The following is a 12,482-nucleotide window of genomic DNA, read 5'->3' as shown; positions in this document are numbered from 1 at the left end:
GAGAGAGAATGATGGGGAAAAGGGAGAAAAAAAAAGAAAGTGACTCTCATTTTTTTAAAATTTTTGAGTTCCATTTATACAATATATTGTAAATTATGTGTCAAGTGAGGGTTATTATAGTCATTTTATAATTACTAGTGGAGATAAGTTATATTTCTAAAATCTCATAGGTACCAAGTGATATTAAGCGAAACCTCAAGGGAGGTTTCTGATATTAGATTTGGTGGGTTCAATTTAGTGGCTTTTACTGTTTGATTACCGTGAATTTTAGGTTGAACTCTGGGAGGTCCTAACAATTTTTTGAAGAAATGTGAAATGTCCCACTAAAAGTAGTGTACTTGGAGGGCTAAAGGAATACCATAGTCAGGGCCCCTACAACCCTCGCGCCAGGCTATTAAGCCTTATATAATTTTTCTAATTCCTGTCACTAGAAGTAGTTCTTTATAAATTAGGTGGAGAAAAAATCTTTGCATAAACTTAAATTTTTCAAGCACTATCGTTTGCAAAATTGGGCATGTAGTGATTGAAAGAAATCAAAGGAGAAAAAGATAAATTAGGAGATGCTCTATAATTGAAAGCTTGTTTAACTATAAATTACTATACAATTTTCTAATGGTGCTCCTTAGGTACTATGCATAATCATTCTTCCTGCATAAACCTTCGAACCCTTCCTGCATAATGTTCTTACTCATTTCGAATTCTTCTTGCATAAGCCTTCGAAAATCATTAAGCCTAAACTTATGATATGAAGGGGTCACAAAATCTACATACAGGGCTCTTTGTTTCTCGATTTTTGTATTCTATCTATTAGTGTTGAATAAATGAGAGAGTTCAAAGAAGTTGAAAGATCAAGGGTTGGATTTTAGAATTGGAAACACCGAGATTGGTGCTTGATCAATGAATTTGGAATACAAAGATTTTTGTCAAGAAAAATTATAAGATGCTTGAGATATATGTTAATTATGTGTTACTTGAGGAATTAAATGTTGTAATCCCCCTAACATTTCAGTATTTTGGTAAGTATTTAGATACCTCATTATATGAAAAAAAATTCTTTGACTTACATTGTAAACATATTTTCGATCCCTTTTTTATCTTTTTCAACTACAATTTTATCTCAAATATATCATGCACACTACAAAAAATGTTATAGTGTATATAAATAAAATTTTCAAATAATTGGTAATTAAACATCCTCTATTTTTGTGCTACTTTAATCCTTCTATTAGTCAATCTTATGTTTGACTGTTACATGCTATCAAAAGTTAGTGCAGAGAAAGACATGATGGTCTGACCTGGATGCATTTGGACATCATTCAAGCTTCAAATGCTGCATTTTGCTTTTTGGATTAAATACACAATTGTTCTATTAAATTAGTAGCAGTTTTTGTTTGCTATTGCTTTAAATTGTCTTTTCTTTTCTCATATCTATTGGAAAAGTTTCAATTGCATAAATTCAAATTTTCTTTGGTCATGCAACTGAAGATAGGAGATTAAAGACTAGCATCCTAGTGTATAACAAATGGATTTCATGAGTTTTCAAGTGAACATTTTGAGCATTTGTATTGATCTTACTAATGAATCTGTCCAAAAGTCCAAAGAATTACCAACTTTTCTTTTATAAGAATATGGCACCCTTTCTTTAGTTTGAGTAAACATATCCTTGAATCCATATTGTTGCTATTTGCTACAACCTAGTCTAAAAAACAAGGGTAAAATATCAAAAAAACTCCCTGTGGTTTGACAAATGTTCAATTTAATTTCTTGTGGTTTGGAAACCTACACTATAACTCATTGTGGTTTCGACTAAATTAAAAATTGGATAGAAAGCATCAAATCTAACGGTTGTATGTGAAATATCAATATTACCCCTACCTTATGTGAGATGCTTTCTATTCAATTTTCAATTTAGTCGAAACAATAAGGACGTCATAATGTAATTTTTCAAATCAGGGAGAGTTAAATTGAATATTCGATAAACTATAGAGAGTTCATTTATATAGGAGCAATATTAACATTTCACCTATAACCATTAGATAGGATGCTTTCGATCCAATTTTCAATTTAATTGAAACCACTGGGAGTTATAGTATAGGTTTTCAAATCAGAATGAGTTAAATTGAACGTTTAGCAAACCATAAGGAGTTTTTGGGTATTTTACCCAAAAAATAATTATTCATTTATGTTCTTCAACTTTAGAGCTAGAAAATAAGATTCTCCTCTTGTTTACTATTATTTTCTACCCATTTAGCATGCATATCTCTATTAAATTACTAGAACAACACTTATATTAATAATGACTAAATTTTTCTCAATTATGGCATTGAATATTATGTATAGAATAATTCTTTTTAGTTGCTCATTATTTGAATGATTAGTGTTACCTCTTTGCTAGTTAAAAAAAAAAATTACCTTTGCTTTGGATTCTACAAATACCTATGGCCCGTTGTCTTGGTCGTCTTCCTCTAAAGTTTCATGGGATTTTTCTATTGTTGATTGATAAGTGACTATTTTGTGTTATATTTAAATGATATTTTATATTACTTTTAGTCACTTTTGTAATATTATATGAAGAAATGGTCAAAATTTGCCGGAATTGGTTCTAAATGCAATCTAATACTTAATTGAGAATTTGTCCCTTTTACTTGTACATTTTTTTATATTTTTTGTAAAGTTGAAAATGGACTTCATTTTGGACAAGAAATAAGCTTACATTATGATGATTGAAGTTCTAAAGTTTGCAAGGATGATGAGCTTCAAATGTGGTTCAAATCACTAGAAGAAGAAAAATGAAGAAATGTTGAAAACGACAGTCGACTCGAATCCCTCCACCAATTTTTGAAGGGATTCATTGGAGACATTTGAGGCAGTGAGTTGGATTGAAGAATTAAAATTTGAAGAAAAATACGGGAGGAATCCAGCCAATTTTTGGAGGGATTGCTTGGAGGGATTCTAGTAAAACTCTGCAGCTTCAACGTGCATAACTTTGTTTCAACTTCATTATTTCACTTCTTGTGAGGGACGAATTTGGAGATTGTTTAGCTGTAAATGAGTAGATCGAGGACCATTTTTTGGACCATTTCTTCTCTATATAAACACATTTGCTTCAAGAATGTTACTTAAATAGTGAAAATAGGGGAGGTAAGTGTAATTTTTAGAACTTGAGAAGAGTTTTCTGCAATTGTTAAAAACCTCAAGGGAGGTATGTGAAATTAATCCAAGTATTAAATTAACATTTCTGTGTTGAAAATGGTAGTATTTCAGTCTCTTATTTTGATTAAGGATAACGATGGGAAAGGGAGATGAGATGACTTGATAATACAAATTGACACATGTTGGTTTAAAATGCTCCTTCATTAAAATGATTCAAATCATTGACCAATATCCTTGACTAGGGCTGTCAACGGGCCGGGTCCGGGCCGGAATTCATTATTTCGGACCCGGACCCAAATTACTATACCGGACCCGGATCCGGCCCGTTTACCCGACGGGTCTTTTATTCTATGTTCCGGATCCGGGTCGGGTCTACCCGAACAAATTTAGCAAAATTTATAATTTCTAATAAAAATGAGAAAAAAATATATTTGTAAACTAATTTCTAACTAATGCAAAGAAAAAACCAAATAAGAAAAGAAATCAAATTGACTTTATTCAAATACATCACCCTAATCAAATTATATTGATAAATATATATTTTTTAAATTATTAATTCATTTATATCCGGATCCGGGTCTAATACGGGCCGGAATACTATATTCCGTATCCGACCCGTTTTTTTGTTTGACAAAACGGATCCGGATCCGGATCCGGAAAACGAAAATTAAATCCCTACCCATACCCGCAATAATTTCACGGATCCGGTCCGGATCCGGGTCTAGACCCGACCCGTTGACAGGCCAATCCGGATCCGGAAAACGAAATTAAATCCCTACCCATACCCGCAATAATTTCACGATAATTTCACGGATCCGGTCCGGATCCGGGTCTAGACCCGACCCGTTGACAGGCCTATCCTTGACACTCTTAGAAATAAACTATAACACCTAACACCTTGAACAGCATGAGCAAGTTTTTGACACTTCAAATCTCCTCTTTATAGTTTTCTAATAGCTTTTGTAGAATCCAAATTTAAGGTTCTAATAATAATTAGTGCATTCAGGATTATAGAATTGAAGGGATAAAATAATCACTCAAAATATTTAGGTGGAAGAAAAGAAAATAAATAATACACACTATTATTAAAATCTCAAACAATGGGAGAAAATCACACCACAATAAAACCTTATCGACCCTTTTGGATTCTCTTAAGAAAATACCTCAACTAATATCCTACTTATAACTTATTGAGACTTGTAAAATAAGAATTCACTTGCATAAGAAATTACCAAATAAGACACAAACTCCTAAATAACATAACTACTAAAAACCTCACTCCAATAAATCTAGTAAATAAATAAAGGGGTTCTTCTAGACTTGGTTTATTTTATCAACTTTGTATTTTGCAAATAATTTTTCAGCAATTTTTTCTTGATCAAAATACTCAGTCATATAAATTCATTCATCTTTAGAGTCACCATATTTACCATCAATATAAGTGCTGAAACATAGAATATCATAGACTGCTTTCTTAGCAAAATTATCACCACCAAATAATTGAAAAATTCCACCGCCATAATTAGTAAAAAGAACTTCACACTATCAATCAACTCTAGATATTTTTTCACTTATAAAATTCAACTAAAATATGTATCTATTTGTGGTTATAGGAGTCGAAATAGAAAACTTTTCATCATCAACCAAATTTTTAAAAAATTCTGCCTATATTTAACAATTCATATGCCTAAATAAAATTTTTATGTCTCTTTTGTCAAGTTTTCTTGGTTTTTCTAGTTGATTAACCAATCAAATCCTTCAATTGACAACCAATTCTTCTCTAATTTCTATCATGACATCTGTAGCAATTTGACAATTCCTAGACCAATCTTATGGTCGAATTCTTCACCAACTACGTATTTCAGGACCAACCTCATGCCTAACTCAATCAACTAAATATTTTTTAGCAAACCCTATGCCTTAATTTTTTGACATTGGAAACGCTTAGGACTAATCTTGTAGTTTGGCTCTGATACTAATTGTAGAATCCAAATTTTGGGTTTTAGTAATAATTAATGTATACTGTAGAGATAAAATAATCACTCAAAATATTTATGAAAGAGAGAAGAAAATAAATAACACACACTATTATTGAAATCTCAAATAATGGAACAAAATCACACCATAATAAAATCTTGTCGATGTTTTTGGACTTTCTTAAGAAAATACCTCAACAAATGTTCTATCTATAACTTTCTCGGACTTGTAAAATAAGAAATTATCAAATAAAACACAAACTCCTAAATAACTTAACCGTTGAAATCTGCCTCTAATAAAACTAGTAAATAAGTAAATAGGTTCTTCCACACTTGGTTTATTTTGTCAACAGCTTTGCTCTTATCCTAATTGGAAATGGCATTCTGATGTTCCACAATGACATTCTCATGTTCCTGTTGCTGCAACAGGAGATAGTGGCACTGGACAATTACGCGGATGCACAATTTTCCTTGTCTAAAATCACATGGCAGTAGACACCTCTGACTTCTCATCATCCTCAGAGGAAAACGCCTTCAAATGAAATTTCTTAAAACTTTCTTCAGTAACTTGATCCAAATGATCCATCATTTCTCTTTCAAGATAGTTTTGGGAATCACCAACTTGACCTTCTCTGAAAAAGGTCTTGTTTTCCATGACCCGAAACCCGACCACCGAGTGTGATCCTGTTTTATTCACATCCAGATTGCTCAGATTCTTAAAACTACAGAACTCTACCACTTTACTCACCAGGCTTTCACCTTCTTTGTCTGTGGTGAAAGGCTGCCCCAAGAATTCTGCTAATCTCTTTGTATGGAAGCAAGGCTCTTTCTTCAAATCTTCATATCTAAGAAAGAATACTCTTTCAGGCCATTCTATACTTGCTTTCCAATAACCCAACACATGATTCCAGTATGATCCAAATGGTAAAGCACCTTTAGAGAACTTTTCAAATGCCTCTGCTAATGAAATTCGTGGCTCTGCTTCGGGTTTCAGCTTGTTGACAAAGTGCCACCATGACACTAACACATCCTTCGGGTCTCGATAAACATAAACAATATGGCAGCCTGAAGATTTTGTTGATTCTGGTAAAGAGTTGTAAGGAATGTGAGTGTGCATGAGAGAATTGGGTGGCTTTGGGTTTACAGGATTCGCGGCGGCATATGATTCCAGCGTGGGAACCAGTTCATGAGGGTTTGCCGTTAGCAAAGGATTTTGATCGGGATGACTAATACATGTACGATTTGTTATGGTAAAAAGAAGTGCCTTTAACCAGGTTGTTCCCGATTTTGGTAATGTGGCCAGGAGAATGTCACTTGGTTGTGCCCGAAAATGTTTCTGGAGAATTAGGAGTCCCTTGAGAACTATGGTGGGACACCAAAAACCTTGGTACAAGTGAATGTGCTCACTTAACCACCCTCTTTCCCTAGGGAGCACAGAGAGGATTTGATCACTGTCATCTTCTTTTTCTTTGTTAAACAATGTTTGTTCATCACCACCTTCAATGTAGGAAGAAGAGTTTTGGGTCAATGAAGGGATTGCCATGAGGAATTGGGACTTGAAATCTGGAGGCTGGTAGACACTATATTTATGATACGAGATTATTGTAAATAAGATAGTTGGATTAGTACATGTGCAAGCTGGCAGGCTCAAAATTCAATCATTCTTGCGAATTTGACTAGGAGGACCGCAATAAAAGAGAGGGCGACAGAGAAATGGACCTTACAAGAGAAGAAAATACTAGCATCCCTCTCCTGCATAAGAACGTGTGATGGAATCTCAGTAAAGATAACAACAAAATTTGATGGAGCCAATAGATCGCTAGAACAGCAAATCTACATTATCAATATGCACTAGCCAGCAAGGCAATCACGTGGCCAGCAGGAACATTTCTGCTTGAGAGCTGAAATGGCAGAAAACAATATAGACATGGCTGATGTGAGTCATCCATGGGCAATTATTTCAATGGCATCGTAAACAGCGCAATTCACTGTAGAACTTGACCACTGGATCCCAAGCTAAAAGTCATAGGTAGGGATTGTTTAGGAGAAAAGAACAAGCGGGAATATTTAGCTCAAATTTTTCATAGACAGATATCCAGGGCACATGTTAAATATGACGGCCAATATTCATAAATTTTGTCCATCCAAAATCAAAATGTGGTATTGCAGTAAAGCAGGACCATCACATCTCCCCAACACTGCTCAAAAACAATCATTAGTGTTTTCCTTTCAACCTTGACCTCAAACAGTGCTACGGAGTCCAAAAACTTTCACATGGTTGCCTAATTATTGTATGTCAAAAGAAAGATTGCACTAAAGTTCAGAAAGTTTTGCTGGAATATGTAAGGCTAAAAAGTAAAGAAAATGGACGCAGGACCACGGTTCATATTATTTTGAGGCAAGAAATAAAGGTGGTGAAAAGACAAGGACAAAGTTTGAGTTTCTGACATTAATTATTACCTATACCAGCTAAGAACAAGATGGCTTGATGGCACATAAGGGATTAGAGTTCAGTGTATACAACATACTTCCATTGCGCTTATTGATGCTTTCCGATAGGGTTTTTTGTGTTTTGGGAGCATTTAAGTTGAGGTTGTGCCTGAAATCCCTCGTGGCTCTCCTCTCCAACTTTATAAATGCACTCTGCCCTCTTCTTAAACCAGTACCATATAGAGTGTTTTCATGGCCAGTTTTGGTGCTTCCTTACAGCTATTGATATTGACTTATTGCCTTCTAATCCCCTTACCCACCCCCACACCCCCTCTCTTGTGTGTACTTATGAAATCTATTAGTCTTGCTAAAAAGAAATATACCATAGTGACGACTGGCCTTCTAGCATGTTTTGTTAACATTCTAGAAAAATATTTAGTGCTCCTAGTTGATAGGTAAGAAGAAAGGTGATGTCAACATGACGTGCGCAAAAAAGTTGAGACAAATTAGACTAATGAAAAAGAGATGGTCAAATCACGAAGTTGAGAACAGTGAAATGCCTAAAACAAGTGTTGCGTATGAAAGGGCGTTTGGCCAAAGGGATAATATAATCAGTAGGAGACAATTTTAATAGTTTTGGAACTTTGAAGAAACAGAGAATATAAATTGCACATGCTTGCTTCTGTCACATGACAAATGTCTTCTGGCTTTAGAGATAAACTGCTGGCTCGTCCAGCTGCTAAATGTTACTGCATTCTCAGTGGTTGTTTTCAATATTCAGGAAATTTTAAGACGACTGGAAGACTGTCCTCTTCTCCTGACAGTGAATTTAATAGGTGCTTTATTTGGACTTTTCTTTTCTTAATTTTTTGGAAAATTATTATGCTAATTCACTGATCCTTCTCATACTTTGTCTTTTGTGTTGAATTTAGGGTTCTTAATTTTGGCAAGATGCTAATTCACTGATTCTTCTCATAATTTGTTTTTTTTTTTTTGTGTTGAATTCAGGATTCATGATTAAACTATGTTTAAAAGAGAAAATTTCAGAAGATTTGTTGAAAAAGAACGTGGCACGTTTGGTAAGGAAATTTCAAGGTTATGAGAAGTTATCTCTTGAAGAATCATGGAGGCCACGATTGATTCTGTTTATGTGAAGTATAATGTTTAGGAGTTTTAAACATGTTCTTATGTTTTTGATAAAACTTCTTCAACAACTATCTTATCTACTTTCTCTCTCCTCTCGAGAACAAAAACTCTAGCTCTATTTTTATTTTTCTTGACTGGTTTCTAGTTGAAGGATAATTAATGCTTTGGTTCAGAAAAAATTGTGAGAAAGAATTTATTCTTACTATTTTGTGTATTCATGAATATTTTTATATTTCCTAAATTAACTGCTCATGGTTATGTTGTTTAATATCAATGGTTCGATATTTAATTAACTAGATGATCTAATGCCAATTAAAATGTCAATTCCATAATTGTTTGATAATTTTAATATTTGTGACAATTGGCATAGTTGGTTTTGTGTCGGGAAAATGTACAATCCAATCTAAATGAACAAAATCATGAGTTTGTTGGATAGAATCGATGACTTTTCTAACCTTAATGTTGTCGGTAGATTAAATCCTAAGAGCTTGTTTATAATTGTCTGTTGGCAAGAGAAGTAATTAAAGAGTTTGTTTTAATTATTGAGAAAGTAAAGAAAGGCAAAGAATCAGACCATATTGACTATCATAACCAATTTATTTGTGAATATATAAATTGATTTTTGCATCAACAATCAATTGATTAAATCAAAAGGTGAAATTACTCCTTTGGCTACAAGGATTGTTTTCATTGATTTAGTTTTACTTCATTGTTCATTATTAATTTCTTTTATATTATTGTGTGGTGTAGTTTCTCAAAACTTCCCTCTTAATTCCTGATTTTGTGAAGAAAATAAATTCACTAGTCCCTGTAAATACGACCTTACTCACTGCTATTTATAAATTTGTATTTTTGTTGAGTGAGAAATTTTATTTTATTGGATTCACCACCCACCATCTCCTATGAAAATAATTTTCTTTCATGTACCTTTTAAATTGTTGGCTAATTGTGTTAGGGAATTGCTCAACTCGCAAGGAGTAAAGTGAAAAAATAATGCACACACTTAATTTACTTGGAACTAGAATCCACTTTTTTGTCGAATATGAGTGAAAGTAACGACAAGAATATTTCTAGTCAAATATCTTTTGGCAATCCCTAGAAATGATTCACAAAAAAGACTTGGGATGAATAATTCGAATCATTCACATTCAGGTCATGAATGATTGCAATGCATATTATGCAAAGATAAGTTCCTTTTGCTAATCTAAATTGAAGCATGTTATATAATTGATCATAGCAATATGGCAAGGCTTGATGAATTAAGCACGTAGATTAATCTGAGGTGTATATGAACAGCCCTAAACATCACTGACTACTAATTATTTGGAAAAAAAGAAAAAAAAATTGGGGGCTAATGTGGCGGAATCATGTGGCTGGCAAAAACCACCAAGGGGTAGAAAGAGCAATACGCCTATCAATTAATAGCGGTTGATGATTTATGTAATGTCTATTGCATTGGCCAAGTTGGTGGAATCAAATGAGGGTGACAAACAACGACATCCAGACAAGCTCTAATTAAAGGAAGGACGACTTTATTTTATAGTTGGAATATTGGTGGATAAAGTCACATTGTTTTGATTTGTAATCTACATCAAAAGAATTGAATCTACTTTAAGGTTTTTTTTTGATAAAATATCATAATTTCATTAAAATCCACACTAATGACAGAAATTACATCATCAAACATCTACAGATATCAAAAGACATATATGAAGAAAGGATATTCCAAATCTGAAGAACAATAAAAATTATATTGTAAAGCTCCAAATTTAAAAAATAAGATAAAAAAATTGTAACTCCGCGAACATTTGTGCATGCTTCCACTCGCGCAAATTTGCTGATTAAGTGCTTCAAGCCCAGATATTATGGTGAGATCTGCTGAATAGATCAAAAAAATTCCAAATCTGATAATCAAAATCTGAAAAAACTCAAATCTAATAAAAGATAAATGAAAAGATTATCAAAAACTCTCACTAAGAATCCCTAAGAGAGAATAAAACTCTCACTACAAAATTTAGGAGAGAAGAAAACTCGCATAGACAATCCTAAGGAGGGAAGCACTAGAAAATCTTAAGAGAAATTTTATTCACACAAATAAAAAAAAAAACTATAGAGAGGGCTCCTCCCATGAGAAAAGATCAGAAAAATCTAATCTTTTCTATGGGAGAGTTGAAGGAAGTTTTAGTTAAAGAGTTTTCTTCAAAGAGAAGGAAGAGAGAAGGAGAAGAAAAGGAACAGTATTTCTAAAACCTGAATTTTGTTATGTTAAGATTGGTATGGTGGTCGTTTGTAGATAAAGCCATCCAAAAGAGGGTCTTCTTAATAGTTATTGTTTCCTATTTCTAAATTAGATGTTCGAGTCTAGTGATATTTTAGTAGTTTACTTGGTTAACGTAAGAGTAACTGTTTGGTAGTTTGGTGTTTTAGTAGTTTTTTAATTTCCAAAGTCTTATGTACTACATACAAGGTGTTTTAGTATTGTAATCGGTTGAGAAAAATGAGAGGACAGGTGTTTGTAAAGGCAATTTTGCCTAGATTTATGCCAACCTTAATATGAAAGTCGGGTGTACTTGTTGTTTGTGTGATTAATAATAAACTCCACTTCTCCCATATATTTTTATATGTATCAAAATTGTTTCCGTTGTGTGCTTTTTTTTTGTCCCAATAAGTGGTTTCAAAGCTCTGCGCTTTGATCATGGAGCTTGTTCACGAAATTAGGGAACAAAGTTAGAAGATTTGTTATTGACAATTAGGATGGAAAATTGGTAGTTTGGTAGAGATTTAAAAGGATACCCTACCAGGGTTGTTAATTTTGGTGATTGGAATTGACAACAACAATCAAACAAACTTAAGTTCCTCGTTGAAGTTGAACTTGTTGCAATTTGTGGAGTCCAAAAAATTAACCGAGATATATTACTGATGAATACTTTCGTCAAACAGGTTAGTTGGCATTTGATCCTATTTATCCATTGTGTATAGATTGGTTACTGACGAAAAATTTGGTGTGATGACAACTTATATTAGATATTGTTCTGGTCACATATGTCGGAGATAACCAATGTAAAGATATCTTTACTAATGCGATTTAGGACAGACTATTTATGATATCGTGCAAATTAGATGACAAAAAAAGAAAGAAAAAGAAGATAGAATTTTTTTTTTTTCAAATTGTGAGAAAATCAATTTTTGAGATGCTTTTCAAAAAGCTTATTTGTTATTCTCATGTGCCTCATATCTTTTAGCAAGATATTTTGGACTTTGTGATAGATATGGATCCTTATTATGGTTATGTTTCAAAATTTGGTAATACATGGAAAGTAGATTTTGATTAAGACTGGTATACAGATAATGGAGAAATTTGGAAGTAAATAGAGGGATGGGTTGGGTGGTTCGGGGGAGGGATTGTAAGTGAGAGATTCCAAATTCGAACCCTGTAATTTACACTATAAAAAAGAAGATAGAGAAATTTATGAAAATTTTGAATTAGTTAATGATTCTAGGTTGCATGCATTGTTTGGTGCAATTATTAACAAGAATTTTTGAATGAGGCAGATAAAAAAAATTGCATAAATTATGGATGCGCACAAAGATGAAATGAAGTCATTGGTGGAATTGAAGAGGTCATTGAAGACATTGGTGAGACAGAAATTGTTGATTTTTGCTATTGATAAATTATTTAAGGAGAAAAATTAATTAATGAAGTTGGTTAATACCAATTATGAAGTTGTGAGATTAAGTGAAAGTTGTATCTCTACTTTAATTAGTTGGATTGATGGC

General features: G+C 33.1%; 1 protein-coding gene across 1 annotated transcript; it reads right to left on the bottom strand.

The window, feature by feature from the left end:
- Nucleotides 1–5,610: 5,610 nt before the first annotated feature.
- Nucleotides 5,611–6,672, bottom strand: LOC113769148 (cytosolic sulfotransferase 12-like). Its single transcript, XM_027313622.1, has one exon. It carries the CDS (start codon nucleotides 6,670–6,672, stop codon nucleotides 5,611–5,613), a length of 1,062 nt encoding a protein of 353 aa, XP_027169423.1.
- Nucleotides 6,673–12,482: the final 5,810 nt, after the last annotated feature.

The sequence above is a fragment of the Coffea eugenioides genome, chromosome 4, assembly GCF_003713205.1.
Source record: "Coffea eugenioides isolate CCC68of chromosome 4, Ceug_1.0, whole genome shotgun sequence".
Lineage (NCBI taxonomy): Eukaryota > Viridiplantae > Streptophyta > Magnoliopsida > Gentianales > Rubiaceae > Coffea > Coffea eugenioides.
The sequence above is the reverse complement of the archived record's forward strand: the minus strand, read 5'-3'. Positions and strand labels throughout refer to the sequence as shown.